Raw genomic sequence first — 18,479 nt, forward strand, 5'->3', positions numbered from 1 at the left:
TCAAATTTTCAGGTTCCTAAAGAGAAAGATGAAATGGTAGAGCAAGAGTTTAACCGGTTGCTAGAAGCTACATCTTACCTTAGTCATCAACTAGACTTCAATGTCCTCAATAATAAGCCTGTGTCCCTTGGCCAGGCATTGGAAGTTGTCATTCAGTAAGTACTTTGATACCGCTTGTTGTATTATAGATTCCATTTATAGATTTGCTATTTAATGTTTAAAGTTTTCATCAGATCTTATTTGAGCTGGTTTTCACTTATTTTCTTGTGAAATAGTTAAATCCAAAAGTAAACCTATTTAAAATAATTACATGATCCTTAAGGCTCTCTCGATTGTAAAATTCATGTCTTTTATGGTATTGAATTAACTGTATTTAACATAGCCTAGAAAATAATTTGCCACCAGCCAACTTTCTTATTCCAAAGTATTAGAAATTTTAGAGGGCCTTGATGCCATCAAATGTTTCTGATGGGCACCTGTCTTACTCAACAAGGCTGGCTGTGTGGCCCGAGCATATATATTGTCTCTTCAGGTTACAAGAAAAGCATGTCAAAGATGAGCAGATTGAACATTGGAAGAAGATAGTGAAAACTCAGGAGGAACTGAAAGAACTTCTTAATAAGGTGAAATTTTATATTTTTTTCATAGCTGAAGATGCATCAGTAGGGGGAAAAGGCCTTTAATTTAGAAATTTAAAAGCATTTCTGATTTTTTTTCTCCATGGGAGAGAAAGTCTGCACAGCTCATTATTGTTAAGAAAATAATGACTAGCAAAAGGCACTGTTTTATCTGTCAGTCTTTCAGTATGGCATTATTGGTAAATTGTTGCTGGGGGAAATAGATCTTTCCTGTGTCAGGTTGCTGTTGACTGTTGCAAAGCTGGCCTAGTGCCCTCTGCTGAAGTCTAGGATGAGAGGGAGATCAGCTGTGCTGGGGTTAAGTTCCCACTGATGAAGACAACATGTCAGAAGCCAGTACCATAATTCATTGGCATAATTATTTCACTTGAGGTGCCAATATGGGGATATTCCCCAATGGTACCTATAAGGGGGCCTTTGTTTATGCCACCTTCCAGAGCCCCAGCTCCAGACTGGGAAACCATTTGTTTCTCCTCATCCTGCCAGCTGCAAACTTGGGGGCTTTATGATGCAAAATCTGGGTGCATCTTGTGACTGGACTCTTGCCTCATTCTCTCACTGTACCTCATTTCTTCATCTTGTCAAATGAAGAGGTCTCTGGCACACCTTCTTCATGGATTGTGGTATGGATGAAGTGAGAAGAGTGGCTAGAACATGGCCAGCTGGTGTGAAGCTCCCAGTCTCAAGCTTTAACCTTCACCCTAGTCTTGTGTAGCACCACCAGAAATCCGAAAAAACTAACATTGGGAATGGTTCTTTAAGGTTCTTTGTGTGATGATTTGACCTTTTACATATTTAAAAAACAAATCATGACAATTTGTTTCCCAAAGCAATAAGTTTAATTGGAGACAGTTTGTTTTTCCTGGTAGTTAATTTTTAATTAATTATATATTTTTATTAATGGGACATTCCTAGTTCTCCCATTTGTTTTGGAAGACAGAGCCAATCCTACTTATCTGATAGTGATATGATACCTCTATGTTGAGCCATATAGGATTTTTTCCTGTTTTAAAATGTCATTAAAAAAATTTTTTTTTAATGTCATGATTTGGAAGAGGTATTTAAGAATTCCATAGACCTTGCAGTATAACACTGTTTTGGTATAATAGCAGTTTAGGGGAGGAACCAAAGTACATGCTTTGACGATGAATTACTGTCTGGAATGGTAAATTTGTATTTTTCCCTCTTAGATGGTAAATTTAAAAGAGAAAATTAAAGAACTCCATCAGCAATACAAAGAAGCATCTGAAGTCAAGCCACCCAGAGATATCACTGCTGAGTTCTTAGTGAAAAGCAAACACAGGGATCTAACTGCCTTATGCAAGGTATGGTATACATACATGCCTCATTGATTTTTACTTGGAATCCTAAGAAATAGTATAGATCCGGGAAACTTTGGAAAAGAGAGAGCCACTAGCCAATCACAGGTGCCTGTAGTAGGAAGAAGAAGGTTTGGTACACAGGAGCTGTGGGAACTTAATGGGTTAATTTTGTCTGCTTTTTCTGCAGAATTCCTGCCTGTTTTCACAGTGTCATCCTTTAGCTTACCTACATCTCAGTTTAGCCCTCTGTCATAGTTTATCTCTGACAATTTAAAATAATGATAATGAACATGGACTTCAGAGTTATTGAATGGAGTCAAACTGTCTGGTTGAAATCCCTAACTTAGTATCTCCTAGCCATGTGACCTTAGACTCCTTAGTCACCTCATCTGTGACATAGTGTTAGTACTCCCTCACTTGTAGGGGGTCTGAAGTGCTTATTCCATGCTAGGGACACAGTAAACGCACCAGAAGTGGTAGTCACTATTCTTTTTCATCCTTACTGTGTAGCATACTAGTATGTTTCTTTATTTCCTCCTTCTGCATCCTCCCCACCTCCCCGCCTCCACCCCCCTCAGTCTTAATTCTAGGCTAACATTGTAACTTGTCTCCAAGAGCAACCATCCCTGAGCCCTGACCCAACCTCCAGCCTTCAGCTAAGGCACACTTGTAGATTGACCTAAACAGGGATATGGTCCAGGCCTTACACCTTGTGGTATAAATAACTAGGTGGGTCTCTGACCCATCAAGATCAACCCAGTTCTCTTAATTTTATCAGGAATATGATGAATTAGCTGAAACACAAGGAAAGCTAGAAGAAAAACTTCAAGAATTGGAAGCCAATCCTCCAAGGTAAGGAAAGCACAAACGCTCAGAAAGATAGCTTTTACTGTTCCTTCTGTTAGATTTTAAAAAAAAATTACAAAGCACCCTGGGCTTTTATTTATGTTCAGTGAATGTATTGTAAATTGCTTAATGAATGGAAGGTATCTGTGCACATCGGACTATTTGTCAGGTTCCTTAATCCTCTGCTCTTATATTTTAATGTGTAACGGTGTCCTAGATACTTGAATCTAGGTATCTTTTTTTAAAAGATAGCCTTTTCCCATAAGATTTGATACATGAATGAAAATTGTCTTTGAGTGGCATAGAAGGTGGTATTGCTTTAAACTCTTATAATTCTGGGGACTAGGAAAGTATTACACTTTATTTCCATTCGGTTTTTGATAGTGAACTCTTACATGGTGACAGTGTGCTGCATGTTGCATCCGGCCTCTACATTCATCTACTCTTTTCTGTAGTCAGGGATGCTACCCATTCTTGCTTAAAAAAAAAAAAAAAAGTCCATGCTTTATTCAAAATATAAAACAAAAAAATTTTTTTAAGTAAGCTTTTATATTGCAAGGTAACAGTATAAAGACTTTTTTTCCCCCGGAATTACAGTCAGGCCTTTGCTTTATGCAGTAAGCTTGGCCTGCTCTAGGCAGCAGGAATAAAGGGCTTAATAAAACAGATACGGTCCTGTGAATTTCTTCACATAAGGCATAATCCCACTGAGATCATCCACATCAGCCCATTGAAAATCGTAGTAATGTCCTTTAATAACCTTGTGCTCCTTTGTTCTCATTTTGCAGTGATGTGTATCTCTCGTCAAGAGACAGACAAATACTTGACTGGCATTTTGCAAATCTTGAATTTGCTAATGCCACACCTCTCTCTACACTTTCCCTTAAACATTGGGATCAGGTAAAATTCCCTTACCATGTATTTTGTTGCACATGTCTTTGAGAGGGCTCCTAAGAGAAACTGTTCATTTGTTTGTAAACATTGGGATCAGGTAAAATTCCCTTACCATGTATTTTGTTGCACATGTCTTTGAGAGGGCTCCTAAGAGAAACTGTTCATTTGTTTGTATGTGTGTTTTTAAACAGCTTTATTAAGACAGAATTTATATTCAATAACACTCACCTATTTTAAGTGAGCAATTTGATGTTTTGCCAGACTTACATAGTCATGAACCACCACACCCTCAATTAAGATACAGAACGTTTCTGTCACCCTGAAAAGTTCTCTTGTCCCTTTGCAGTCAGTCCCCAGCCCACCTGCTCCTGGCCTTACGCAACCACTGATTTGCTTTCTGTCACTATAGTTTTGCTTTTTCTAGAATTGCATGTAAATTGGACCATACAGTATATAATTGTAGAGTATATAGCCTTTTGTGTGTGCCTTTTTTGATTTTGAGATTCATTGTTGTTGTGTATATCAATAGTTTGTTTCTTTTTGTTGTTTAGTAATATTCATATCCATTGTATGGATACGGCCGCAGAATGTACCCATTCACTGATACATGGACAGACATTTAGGTTGTTTGTTTTTGGCTGTAAATGATTGAAGCTACTGTGAACGTTCATGTCTTTCTCTTGGGTAAATATCTAGAAGTAAAATTCTTGGGTCTGCGGGAAGTAGATTTTTAACTTTATAAGAAACTTCCAAACGGTTTTCCACATCTCATTCTCATCAGCAGTAGTGTATGCCAGCCCCAGTTGCTCCATAACCTCACCAGCACCCGGTATCGCCAGTTTTTAAAATTTTAACCATTTTAATGGTTGTATAGTAGTTTTTCATTGTGGTTTTAATTTGCATTCCTGTGATAGTAACGTGAAGCATCTTTTCATGTGCTGATTGGCCATTCACATGTCAATTATTTGGCGAAAAGTCTGTTCAGAGCTTTTGCCTATTTAAAAAAATCTGTCACAACATTGTTAATCAACTATACTCCAGTATAAGATAAAAAGTTAAAAAAATTAAATTTAAAAAACAGTTGTTTGTCCTCTTGTAAGAGTTCATTATGGTCTGTAAATTCTGGATACAGTTCCTTTGTCAGATTTATGTTTTGAAAATACTTTCTTCCAGTCTACAACTGGCGTTTTCATTTTCTAAATGGTATCTTTCAAAGAGCAAAAGTTTTTAATTTTATGAAGTCCTGTTTATCAACTCTTTCTTTAGGCTTTGTGCGTTTTGTGTCCTGAAAAATCTTTGTCTAAACTGGGATTGCAAAAATTTTCTCCTGTTTTCTTCCTGAAGTTTTGTGAGCTTAGCTCTTACATTAGGTCTGTGACCCATTTTGAGTTAAATTTTTGTGTATAGTGAGAGGTGAGGTAGGGTTCATATTTTTCCATATGGTTATCTAATTAACTATTCTAGCACCATCTTTTTTCTTTATTTGTTTTAGCACCTTTGTTGAAAATCAGTTCTTCCATTCAATATCTGTCTATCCATATGCCACTGTCACACTGTCTTGATTACTTTTGCTTTATAGTACATCTTGAAATCAGGTGGTGTAAGTTCTTCATCTTTGTTCTTTTTTGAAAGTGTTTTGACTATTTTAGATCTTCTATAAAGTTTTAGAATCAGCTTATCAGTCTCTACAAAAAAAATATCTTCTGGGATTGTCATCTTAACAATAGTGAGTCTTCTAATCCTTGAACATGGTGTATCTCTCCATTTATTTAGGTTTCCTTTAATTTATCTCAGCAGTACTTTATAGTTCTCAGTGTACCAGTCTTACACATCTTTTGTTAAGTTATTCTTAAGTGTTTTCAGTGTGATTTACTCTTGAGCTGGTGAGAAATCACCAGGTTTCTCAGATGCTGAATGGACCAATCTCTAAATCTGAGACTTTGGCCAGACTTAAGATTGTATAGAAGTAAATATTATATTTTGCTTACATATTTTCATTTCATTATACATTTTCCTAGTAAAATTATTTTTACTTCTTCATCTTCAGATTATGTCCTGGTATTCTTTAGAATTTGAATTATGGCAAGGATTGCACTTGCTAATGGTACAAATCTTGTAGAATTTCCAGTTTCTTTATGGTTTTTCATGTAAATACTAAATTACCTCTAGTCACTGATTTATCATTTGATGTTGCAATATGTATTCATTTGTAATCGTATTAAATTTTGAATGTAGGTGATGTGAACTGATCCATATGGGGAACAAATGAGTCAGTCACTTAGTAGTGAGAGTTGTGCTGCCAGCCCAGTATATTTTTATCTAATTCCTAAGAATCGTGGTATGTTTTCCCCAGGAGTTTCATGAAATTAGAAGTATCAACTAGCCTTCCAAACTTTCTTTATTTGGAAAATGTTTCAGTAAATTCAAAGATATGAAATCATTTTGGGAATTCTTCCAGGCCAAATCTTGACTTCTTTATGGATTATCTTGGACGAGTCTTTATAATCCTAGATTACCTTCGTCTGGTTTGACCAACTTTAGTTTTTGAAGTCTTCCTCAACTTTAAAACCTGTAAGTTTAAGCCATAAAAACTGATTTTGCTGTTATGTAGAAGAAAATGTAATTAGGATGGTGAATCTGATATCCTACCACATCTATAGTGCATACAAAAGCCAAACAAACTTTTATGGTATCGTCTGAATTTACTGAATAAGCTTCCTTCCCTCTCCTGCCTGCCATGGGTAGTCTGGACTTGGTGGTGTAGGACTGTGATGATAAAAAGTCTATCACAGAAAAAAAGAAACTGCCCTAATCTCACTGCCCAGAGATAGCCATTAGCGACATTGTGGCATTTTTTCCGTTTTCCCTTTAGTTTCCTGGGGCAGCTGTAGTGGAAGACTGAGTGATTATTCTTTAATTTCTGTCGTAGAATATTGACTTTCCACAAGCTGGTGTTTTTTCAGTGTTATTTTATAGGACTCAATATAAATGGCATAAGTTAGACTAAGAAAGTGTGAAAATATGTCCTTTTCTGTCTTCTTTAGGATGATGACTTTGAGTTTACTGGCAGCCACCTGACAGTGAGGAATGGCTACTCATGTGTGCCTGTGGCTTTAGCAGAAGGCCTGGACATTAAACTGAATACAGCAGTTCGGCAGGTTCGCTACACAGCTTCAGGTACGTCTTTACTGGTAAGATAAATCTCTTACTTTGAAACATGGTACTGATCTTTTGTTGAGTTTGACTTACAGAAAAAATTTTAGGTACATTTTCTGATAGAATGTCTCATAAACTATGATTCCTGAATTTAAAATTTTGCATTTACAAAAGTACTGAGGCTGTAGAGCCTTTAGAGGCTCTGACCCCATCATAGTATAAACCAGAAAATTGGGGCAATTTTTAGAGTCTCCAGTTTGTGCATATTAGTTTGGTATTATAGTAAACAGCCAGGGAGTTTGGATCTAATTTTGCTAAGTATGCTCTTAAATAGCAGGATTTGGGCCCCTAGGGCTCCAGTGGGACCCACCCCTTGTATTTCACCATCTGCATCTTGGTTTTTGGCTTTTCCTATTCAGGTGGGCTAACTGCTTAGGCTGGTTTCTCGTTCTGGGAGCAGTTTTGCTGATAGGTTGATTTCAGAGATGGAATTGCCCTGTGATTCCTATGGCAGTAGGCTCTGTGCTCATTATTGCTGCTTTCAGAGTACATTTCACATGGAGTGCAGAGAGCCCATCATCCACCCACCTTAGGAATTAATAGTCTTGAACTCCTTAAGAAAGCTCGTCATCCCCCCCTCTCTAAGGGCTCTCATGACTAGTGGAGATGTGGCCACCAGTCTTGCCCTCCATGGCCTCTTTTCTAGAGTTGCTGAGATCACCACAGATAATTTTTTTAACAACCAGTGAGACAGTTTGGGTTTTTTGGTTTTGGTTTTTGTTTTTCAGTACGCAGGCCTCTCACTGTTTTGGCCTCTCCCGTTGCGGAGCACAGGCTCCAGACGCGCAGGCTCAGCGGCCATGGCTCACGGGCCTAGCCGCTCCGCGGCATGTGGGATCATCCCGGACCGGGGCACAAACCCATGTCCCCTGCATCGGCATGAGGACTCTCAGCCACTGCGCCACCAGGGAAGCCCCTAGTGAAACAGTTTTTTATTTTAGTTTTCCCTTCAGAGGCAGCTTCTAGCTGCTGGTGTTGAGAAGATCTACAGCCTTAAATAGCCATTTGCAGGCAGGTGGAGAACAGTGAGACTAGCTTTTGTGTCATTTTCCCTAGTTCTGTGGCCACAGAAAATGGGCATGTATGGAGCTCTCATACTTATTTTGAGCTATCTATGTATTTTTCAGAAATTATGTAAAGAGGCATTTACTGAAGAAAAAATTGAACACAAATGAGGGAAAATGACATTAACTTACTTTCAGTACCTTTTCTGTGGTCAGCTTTGAGCTCATTCACATCCTGGCAAGCTAAGCATCACTGTGTATTCTCAAGGATAGCATGCTCTGTGGTTTTAGGCTGCATCCCTTAGATCGGCACCACAGGCTTCTGATATCATTCTTCTTTTGGTCCTTAGTGAGCACCTAACCACAGTGGAGAGATATTGGTTCTATCAGGATAGGCATTTTACTCTTAATTATGGTCTAAATTTACTTAACTTTGGTATATGATAAGGTCCTATTATTAGTCCAAAAGATCCCCCGTGTATCAGTCGGGAAGGTGGGGTAGTATGGTGGTAGAGATCGAGAACTCTCAAGTTGACTGTTGGGTTTAAATCCTGGCACTTGTTACATGTATGGCCTTAGACAAGTTACTTCACCTCTGCCTCAGTTTTCTTTTGTAGAAAATGAGCAGAGCTGACTTCACAGACTTGTAGTAAGAATTAACTGAGATAGCATGTAGATTCTACTGTGCGCTAAATGTTCAATACCCTTGTCAGTATCATCCTTATCACCAATAAAGCCTTTTTCCTCTAACCTGTCTAGGATGTGAAGTGATAGCTGTGAATACCCGCTCCACGAGCCAGACGTTTATTTATAAGTGTGATGCAGTTCTCTGTACCCTCCCCTTGGGTGTATTGAAGCAGCAGCCACCAGCTGTTCAGTTTGTGCCACCTCTTCCTGAGTGGAAAACATCTGCAGTCCAAAGGATGGGATTTGGCAACCTTAACAAGGTAACTTGCCCTAGGTACCTCTCTACATACGCAGTGTACAAATACCAGTCTGATTGCCCTCCACTTAGAGAGGAGAGAGGTTTGCGTTTTTTAACATTTTGCTGTGCTCTCAACTCTGATACCAGGGTGAGGCCTGTCAGTTCATTCACTTTAGTACCTAATTATATATAAAGTATCCATTAGGACTGTCTTCTGGGGTCACTTCTCAAACCCAAGCCTATAAAAAGAAAGTGCTAAATGTCTTCCTAAGTAGTACATTTATAATAGGGATTTCTAGGCTTATACTGAGAGTAGATTAGAAGGAACTTATTTAGTAAGGTCTGAGGAAGAAGTACTTCCTGTTGAGGCACAGCTGTGCTTAAAGCCGTCTTCTCTGAGTGCTGTCACCAGCTTATATGCTCCTTTTTTACAATAGGTCGTGTTGTGTTTTGACCGCGTATTCTGGGATCCAAGTGTCAATTTGTTCGGACATGTTGGCAGTACGACTGCCAGCAGGGGTGAGCTCTTCCTCTTCTGGAACCTCTATAAAGGTAATGGCTTTCTAGTTTTAATCTTTTTACATCCTTATAGGAATAGAGAATTAGGAATATTATACCTGCCTTCAAGGAGCTCACAACCTAGTGGGGGATACAGTAAGGAGGCTGGCAGCCTCAGAATGGGGCAGGAAGTAGAGGAGTGAGAGTGAAAGCCCAGACTGCAAGAGAAGACATAGAAGGAGAAATCAACTCAGCCAGGGGGTCAGGCCCAGGGAAGCTTCCTGGAAAGGGAAACTTGTATTCCTCATTCTCAGACTTTTGTATCTGACTTGCCCCTGAATCTTTGATCACTTTCCCTAGAATGTATTTATCAAACTCCTACCTCCTGTTTTACATTCTTCTGTAATTGGGTTGCTCTTAGTTCTATATGGAGCTTTTTTTTCAAAAGAAGTATATTTAGATCTTACCTCATTCCAAGAAAAGGATGTAAGACATTCTCCTTTGCAGCAGTCAGGAGGCCTGGCCTTGACAGTGCAGACACATCAGTTAACCGGTTTGACTGACACGTGGTTCTTCCCATCACTCCTCATTGTCTGGCACTGAACATCCTTCACATGGCCAGGGCCACTGACTCCTTAGAGGAGCCATGGGCTCCCTGAGCACGTTGTTTCCAACAACAGCTGAGCGCTCTTTCTCTCTCCTGATCTAGGCCATCAAGTCCTGTCAGGGCCTCACTCTCTCTCTCAGACCTGTTTACTTCTTTCCCACTGCCTACCTCCCAGTCCAGGCCACTCTTACCTCATACCTGTTCAATTGCCAGTAGCCACTGACTGCTATCCCCACTTCTTTCTTTTGATGGCTTTCATTATCGTGGCCATCATGAAGGCTGAATAATCTAACCCTTCTTTTCTACTCAGCTTCTTCATTGTCCATGCCCTCCCCAGCCTCCAGGCACATTTGTCTGCCCTCCTGGAATCCTAAAATGTACCATGCTGTCTTCTCCTTTGGGGCCTCTGCATTGTGCTGTGCCCTGGGCCTGGGGCGCCTTTATTTTCCTCCTTCTCTTCCTTCCCAACGTGGCATACTCTACACAGCTTCAGGGCTTGGCCCAAGTGTCACTATTTCAAAGAGACTTTCCAGGACACATGTATTCCCACTGCCTCAAATGAAATTATGTCCTTGTATTCTTTTCTCTGTATTCTGTGTTTTCATAGCTTTTATCACAGTTCGTAATTATCTCTATGATTATTTTTGTTGTTGTTGATCTTTGGAGTATATAGTCTAGTTTATAGTTTTTATATCCCTAGCATCTAGTACTGTGGCTATCACATAAGCCTGTTGCACACAGAGTCACGAAATGGGTGAGTAAGGGTGATGATGAGTATGGAAGGGCCTGGGATGACAGCTAAGAGGATGCAGCCCTGGTCATGGAGATGTCTCAGAATTCTGTGCCTAAATATAGGGACACTGGATAGCAAGATTTGAAGTTACATCTTCAGGACTTCTGTATTCTGCCAGGTTATAAGCAGTGAAGTACATGAGTCACACTTCACTGTGGTTTGCCAGCACCCTTCTGGGGATAGATTCAAGTTGCTGGCTCAGAAACATGTGTCTAGCATGAGTGGTGCATGTCTGTCTATTGGTCATCAGATTTCAAACAGCCAAGACTAATGTGAGACCTGATAAGGAGGTACTTGAGAAAAGTCTGTAGGAAAACCCTGGAATTGTCCTTTCTGTTTCTCTAGCTCCAATACTATTGGCACTAGTGGCAGGAGAAGCTGCTGGCATCATGGAAAACATAAGTGATGATGTGATTGTTGGCCGATGCCTGGCCATTCTCAAAGGGATTTTTGGTAGCAGTGCAGTGCCCCAGGTAAGTAAGTAAGGGGCGGGGGCAGGTGAGGATCTGGGGTTTAGACTAAAGCAGGGTTTGATGTATCTCGAGTTGCAGCATAGATTCTTGGTCAGGACAGTTTCAGCCAGAATTGTGTGCTGGGTTTACATTAATGCTAATGTTTAGAGTTCATGCCCTACGTATGGGATTGAGAAAAGCCCCCAGTACATGGGCCAGGGGATTGAGAAGGCTATTTGCCGCATTTCTTTGCTTGTGTTGTCTGTTGTCTCTACTTGTGGAATCATCCCCACCCCCAATTCCCCAACCACCTTTCAGACCAAGTGGCCAACTCCCCAAGGGAAGTCTCAAGAGAATCTCTTGGTACTTTTTTCTGTTATTCTTTCTTTAGGTCCACTGAACACTTTTAAGCCCCTTATGATTCCTTTGAGAGAAGGCATATTAATGCTTCATGTGAATTTTAAAAGGGAATAGAGATCAATCCCTGGGTAGATCTCTGGATTCATAGCTAAGAAGGCAATCTGGAGGCTTCCTTGCAGCCTGAAGGCATTTTTTTTATTTTATAGCAGCAGCATTCATCACTTGGCTAACTCTCGCGTCTGTTGCCTTTCTCTCTCTTGTATCCCCACCCATCACAGCTTTTCCACCTTTCAGAAATGACTGATTTGTCCTTGGTGTCCAGTAATAACTTCCACTCATGGTTTCTCCTTTAGCCCAAGGAAACAGTGGTGTCTCGCTGGCGTGCTGATCCCTGGGCCCGGGGCTCCTATTCCTATGTAGCTGCAGGATCATCTGGAAATGACTATGACTTAATGGCTCAGCCAATCACTCCTGGCCCCTCAATTCCAGGTGCCCCACAGGTGAGAAACTGGCAAACTATACCTGGGCTTATTTGGAAACAGGCCAGTATCCCAGGATTTCAGGGTAAAAATAGTGCCACTGGTTTTCTTTTTAGATTTTAGTCAGTCTTAGACCCTTGGACCCTTTCAGATAACCAAGAGCAGAGGGAAAGGGAAGAGCAATATTGTTTGTGTCTAATTCGTTACATGTTGGCCTCGTCAGTCTAGACAGTCTGTGTTCAGAATGCAAGAGTCCAGAGTAAAAACCAATTACTTTTTCCTTATTCAGATTTTTGTTCCTAAAAAACAAAAATAAAACCATCTTTAATTGTGCCCCATTTTGTACTGGCTCGTAGGATTGTTGCAGGATCCCAATTACTTCGGGGCCTCCAGGACATGCCCCTGAGAAATAACCTAACGTCTTTATGAGTAGTCAGGGTTTCTCAGGACCCTGTGGTAAGTAAGGCCTGCTCTAAGCTGAGAGGCCAAACTGTTCCAGAATGAGAACAAGTGCTGTGTTCTCTCTGGTTCAGAGTAGTCGGGAACACCACACCTCTAGTAGGAGATACATTAGGCAAAGGAAGCTCTACAACTGGGTATCCCCCAGAATTAAACCGATAGATAAGCACAGATGCAGTTAAGCATCACCCTAGAACTAAGGCTGGGCTGAGTTTTATTGCCCCATTTCTACTTCTGTTTGTTCTAGGAAAATGCCTGCTGATAAGGGAGACCCTTTTTAGGAGAATGATGGACCAGTAATGGGGTGGGGAGGGCAGGTAGTGAGCCCTCAAAAGCCAACAGGAATTTGGCAGTTCAAACACAACAATAAGGCATATTTGCAGCCTGCTGATTTTCTCTAATTTTTTTTCCTGCAATAGCCTATTCCACGACTCTTCTTTGCTGGAGAACATACAATCCGTAACTACCCAGCCACGGTCCATGGTGCTCTGCTGAGTGGGCTCAGAGAAGCAGGAAGGATTGCAGACCAGTTCTTGGGGGCCATGTATACCCTGCCTCGCCAGGCCACACCAGGCGTCCCTGCACAGCAGTCCCCGAGCATGTGAGATGGATGTGTTCTAAGGGAAGAGGCCGATGTGTTTGTGTCTTTTGCTGCATAGGCAAAGCTCTTCTAGCAATATTAGATTCCACTGAGAAACTCACCCTGGCATCTGGGCTCCAGATAACTGCTAGAGCTCCTGGTGGTCAGGTGGCCAAGGAGGTTGCCTCCTTTAAGTGACTTAGAGCTAGGGAGGCACTTGTCCATTAGTGTGGGAGTCTGTGTTCTTCATTAGGACTGAGGCAAGCAAGTGCTGTGAGAGAACATCTTAGTCTCTTTGTGTGTGGTGTTTTTTTATATTTTGAGAATAAAACTTCATAGAAATTAGTCTTACCTTTTTGTTTCCCCTTAGGTTTTGAGTTATATGTAAGGCAGGGGTGTTACTCCTTTGAAAATGCCAGTTTTTATCCATGTTTAAATAAAGAGGATGTTTATATAAAGGAGAAAATGGTTTGGTCTGGTCAGAAGACAGGATTGAGGGGGGTTCCCATAGAAGCAAAGGGCTTCCTGGTCTGTGGGGCTAGACTTCCCCATTGGGATTGTGGGGTGACCATGTGCCAGGGGTAGGAAGCTGCAGGTCAAGCATATGGATATTAGGAAACTGAATGAATTTTCAAGATAAGACACAAGCCTTGACACAAAGTTTGGGTGGGCCTCTGGCAGACCATTCTGGCTTTATTCCCCTAGATTCCCTCCATGGGTATGTGCTAACTTTCCACTTCTGTCCAAGGTATTGATATAAAAGTTTAAGGAGATCAAGGGTTTAGGTAACATAGTGGAAATTTCCTGTTGCTGCTGTAACAAATTATCGTAGCAGACTCTGAAGGAAGATTCCATTTCCTTGCCTCTTTCAGCTTCTAGTGACTGTATTCCTTGGCTTGTGGCCCCTTCCTCCATCTTAAAAGCACATTACTCCAATCCCTGCTTCCATCATCACCTTCTCTTGTTCCGTAGTCAGATCTTATTCTCCCTCTTATAAGGAAACTAGTGATTTCATTTAAGGCCCGCCCAGATCTCTCTCCCACCTCAAAATCCTTAATCACATTTGCAAAGTCCTTTCTGCCATGTAAGGCTAAAACATTTTTACAAAAAGGGAATGGTGCCTTTTTCTTCCAAAGGGTTCCTAACAGACTATGTTACTGTAAGTTATGTACATAATCTGCTTCTGGAAGTTGGATTTTACTCCCGTTAGTCAATTCTTCCCTATAATTAGTTTAAATGAGATTTTATTCTTAGTAAGATTTAAGGGACATTACATTGGTGGTCTGACTGGAAGATGAAGATGGAGAGGGCTTTTTCCCTTGTCCTGGCATGAGTGACAACCATGGGAAAAATTTGCACACCAGGATCAGGGCAAGTGGTGTAACTATGATGTAAAGGTGAGAAGAGCATGTAGTAGAAAGTATATTGACTTTGGACCACAACCTATATTTGAATCCTAGCTTTCCCATGAATATTGTTACCTCAGGAGGTTAGGGTGTCTGATCCAGTGGTATGTGGTCTTTGAAGAGTTTTTGTTTTTTAAATAAACGTCATAGGCAGCTTGGGAGACAACACAGATGATTGTTTGTTTGTTTTTTGCGGTACGCGGGCCTCTCCCATTGCGGAGCACAGGCTCCGGATGCGCAGGCTCAGCGGCCATGGCTTACGGGCCCAGCCGCTCCATGGCACGTGGGATCTTCCCGGACCGGGGCACAAACCCGTGTCCCCTGCATCGGCAGGTGGACTCTCAAACCACTGCGCCACCAGGAAAGCCCCAGATGATGGTTTTGTGTGTGTGTGTGTGATGAGAGAATAGCCTAAAAGTAAAATGTAGCAATGAAATAACTGCTATATGATTCTAAGTCCAGTTACATGAGTCCGAGGAAATGTCCTTTCCCAAGCCTCAGCTGTGTTTCCAGTCCTTACGGCATCAGTAGTTGGCTGAGTATTTTCAGTAAATGTAAATGAAATATACTAGCTGCACCAGTGCGTAGCAACAGCTGTACACAGAGATGACATCAAGAAAAATGGCATCACTGACTCATACTCACACAAAGCACATGGAAACTAGGGAGCTTTATTGGTTACATATTGTGCTGCAGAGCCAACAGACAGCATTAGAGCCAGAGGATACATGCAGACAGGCAGCTTCAACTATACACATGCACCCAAGGAGCCCTGAGTCACTGCTCATGGCTTTGCCCTGGTTTCCAGCGACAGGGTCTGGCCTCCTTGGTCCCATGCTTGGAGCAGGAATGTAGGAGAAGCTGCTGCACCTAGACTCCAAGGGGCAGGGGAGAGACCAGAGCACCTGCCCGAGCAAGTAGGTGTGGACCGACAGATACTGATGTGTCCCCTAGCAAGGGGGCCTATAATGTAATAACAGTTTATTTGAGGGCTACTTCCCTAGCCCTCCCCATCTTTAAAATACAAAAAAAAAATAGACTTTATTCTCTTAAAAATACATTCCATTCAGTACATGTTCTGAGCTGTGAAGCAGCAGGAAAGTAGGGCCCCTTTCCTATGATCTTGGTTGTGAGGCTTTGAGGAGAACCCTGTTGTTCCCCACCCTGGGGTATTTAAAAGGTAATCCCTAAAAGCAGCTCTTCCAAAGCAGTCTTGTCAGAGTAACGATAAACCCACACCAACAAAGGCAGCTGGGGACCCAGGGGCTGGGTCCCTATTCCTTTACTGGGAAGTGATAGCACATGGCACTAACCCACTAAATATAAAGAACTAAAACTGCCCCAGGATGGCAAGTCCAAGGCCAGCACAGACGTGGGGGCATCACGTGCAGGCCCGCCTGTGGCCGAGGCTGGAATTCTTGGCCCCACTGCAAATCCCTGTGGCCCACCCGGCAACTGTTTCCTTGCTACGCAAAAGCAGAAACAGCCACGACTTCTCTGCCCACCGTCCCTGCAGCTTTCTCTGGTTGTTTCTAGTACCAGAATGGTGAGAGACAGGCAGCGGCAGGTGGAGGAGACCAGCTCCTGGCACTGAGCCAGCTGTACTTTCTCCAAGCAAGCAGCTCTGGAGTGCCAGCTTCCAGACCTTACTAGGAACCCTCCCACACACCACACACCTGCCAGTAAAATTCCGAGTTGGAGCCAAGCTGCAGAAGAGGCTGGTCATAAAAGTGGGTTTGTTGGCTGGGACAGAGGGAATATTTGGCTTGATTAGACAACTATTCAACTACCAGGTCTCCCATTTGGAAGTTTCCTCCAGGACCCCTGATGGTGAGGCCTGGGTCCAGACGGCCACACCTAGGTTGCTTTTCAGAAACAGGCCTTCCAACTTTGGAATTTGACAGCCAGCCTTGCCAGCCATTTGAAGCCCAGAGGAACTGAGCCTCTAGCATTCACTTGCTATTACAAATATATTTTCTGCAATGCTGAGGACATTTAAAAATAAAATCTATTTTACAGCGGCTCTAGAAAGTGTGCAGATTAAGGAAACAATATTTATCCTGAAATAACTGTTACAATCAAACCCTATTGCACTCAGATTTTAGGACAGCAGCCCCAGCAAAAGGGCACCATAGCTGTCCCTCTTCCACAGAGCATTCTGGGTGATGGCAGATGTTGGTGCTGCTAAAATGTGGAAAGATCCAGACTTTGGCACCAGGAGCTACAGCACCAGAATCCAGGGCTCCAACGCCCAAAAAGACAAGAATTACTGGCGAGATCTTTGTAGGCATCGTTTGGCGCCCTTCTGTTTCCACCAGCAACGAACCACAGACCTAATTTCCTATAGCCTCAGTTGACCGCCACAGGGGTCTGTTTCCTTTGGACTCTCAGGGTTGACAACCAGTTAAGAAGAATGGCAGGGAGGCTACAAGTGAGAGGTTGCAGCCTTGAGCCAATGACCCAGGAAAAGCAGCAGGAAGAGATTTTGAAAACAGCATCTTGAGTATCTGAGGCAGCAATGTGAAGAAAAGGCAAGCCACATGACAAATACCCTTAGATTGGCAAAACTCCAGAAAATGGAAGTATGAGCAAAACACTCCTGCCCGTGAAAGTCAAGTAGGTGCTCCCCAAGCCTCCTCCAGGATCACCAAATCTGATGCAGACAAGGGAGGGGCAAACGCTGGTTCCCACCCTGAGCGGAGGCAGAGAAGATTCAGGAAGCACTGGAACAGGAGATACACACCTTGTGCTGTGGAAAGCACTGGGCTGTGTGGCACTGGCCAAGGTTGGTGTTGAAAAGGGCCGCAGAAACCATCTAACCTCACCCTTTCACTTTATAAACTGGAAAAGTGAGGCCAAGGGAACTTCTCTGAGTTCATCCTCATGACATTAAAACATGGGGAACTGGAAAAAATAAGGTCCAGAAAAACAAAGGCAATGGGAAGGACACATGTAAACCCATTTGGACAATACCTTCCTTCCACGAGTGAGAATCACCCCCCACAGGGAGGACACAGAAAAATCTTAGAATGCCAGATTTAGGATCCTTAGAGACCATCCATTTCAAAGAACTCATTTTACAGATAGGAAAACTGAGCCCCCAAGAGGACAATGACTTGCCCAAGGTCACATGGCAAGGAAGTACAAAGCCATGAAGAAAATTCAGCTTTCCTGACTTCCACTCTAATGCTCTTTCACTATGAAGGAACAGTGTCTGCTTCATAAAGGTAGCCTTTGAAAGGGGATCCCTTCTTTGAACTGAGAGAAGGCTATAGAAAAAGCAGTGCCAAGAATGTACGGTTCTTTCCCCACGTGATTGGTATAAGGAATCTAATCAATTTTTCTTTATGTGGCTTCCTGAAAGGTTTGCTGCATTTTGAATTGTATGAATCTAGGGCCCTTGATGGGCCCTTGATTACCTTTCCTCCAATGAAGTCATCATAATGATAGTTGGTTTGCAGAAATCAAGGGCCCACTTCTGTAGGAATGCATCAGCTTGGTAAAGTGCGATACCTCCTCCACGGGGGATGAGGAGGAGGAACAAAGTCCATGCCTTTCATGGAGCCATTGCTTTGTGGAGTGACTAAGGGGAAATCGCTTCTTCCTGTCTACTTTCCCCCGTGCTGGCGCTTCCTAGAAGGCAGAGTATGCTGGGTCAGGCCCAGGTAAGTCTGGGAGTATTCCAAAGGAGAAAACAACGAAGTCAGCCTGAAGTCTCCAGCCACAGGAGAGGAGCAGGCAAGGCCAGCAGCATGTTGGTGCCCAGGGAAGGAGATGCATGAGGCTCGTGCACTTCCAGGTGCCTTTGGAAGGTGAACAGAGAGCCGGGGTTGGTGTGGGGGTGGTGGGGGGTGGTGGTGATGTCATTCCAGTAGGTGGGTACCCGTGTGCTCTGCCCCCAGGAAACAACGGTCAGCCCAGGGGCCAAGTCAGAGAAACTTCAACCTAAAAGGTAGTTCCATAAACCCCTGTAAAAGTCTGAGGAACTCCACAGGGGAAG

The 18,479-nt window shown here is 42.5% G+C and overlaps 1 protein-coding gene across 4 annotated transcripts in view; it reads left to right on the forward strand.

Moving 5' to 3' along the window:
- Positions 1-13,539, forward strand: part of KDM1A (lysine demethylase 1A) — a gene marked incomplete at its 5' end in the record, with an annotated part of 63,503 nt that extends 49,964 nt beyond the window's left edge. For 2 of the 4 annotated variants that reach the window (XM_079698165.1, XM_079698167.1), the window contains 11 exons: positions 13-155; positions 533-623; positions 1,829-1,963; positions 2,739-2,812; positions 3,574-3,706; positions 6,745-6,877; positions 8,680-8,867; positions 9,283-9,397; positions 11,089-11,216; positions 11,909-12,055; positions 12,913-13,539. In XM_079698165.1, the coding sequence (XP_079554291.1) occupies positions 13-155; positions 533-623; positions 1,829-1,963; positions 2,739-2,812; positions 3,574-3,706; positions 6,745-6,877; positions 8,680-8,867; positions 9,283-9,397; positions 11,089-11,216; positions 11,909-12,055; positions 12,913-13,098 (1,473 nt within the window). In that variant the 3' untranslated portion in view covers positions 13,099-13,539. The remainder of the gene's footprint in view (positions 1-12; positions 156-532; positions 624-1,828; positions 1,964-2,738; positions 2,813-3,573; positions 3,707-6,744; positions 6,878-8,679; positions 8,868-9,282; positions 9,398-11,088; positions 11,217-11,908; positions 12,056-12,912) is intronic. The other 2 variants (XM_079698166.1, XM_079698168.1) reach the window with 1 other exon arrangement.
- Between the last annotated feature and the right edge of the window lie 4,940 nt (positions 13,540-18,479).

The sequence above is a fragment of the Hyperoodon ampullatus genome (genome assembly GCF_949752795.1).
Source record: "Hyperoodon ampullatus genome assembly, chromosome: 2".
Lineage (NCBI taxonomy): Eukaryota > Metazoa > Chordata > Mammalia > Artiodactyla > Ziphiidae > Hyperoodon > Hyperoodon ampullatus.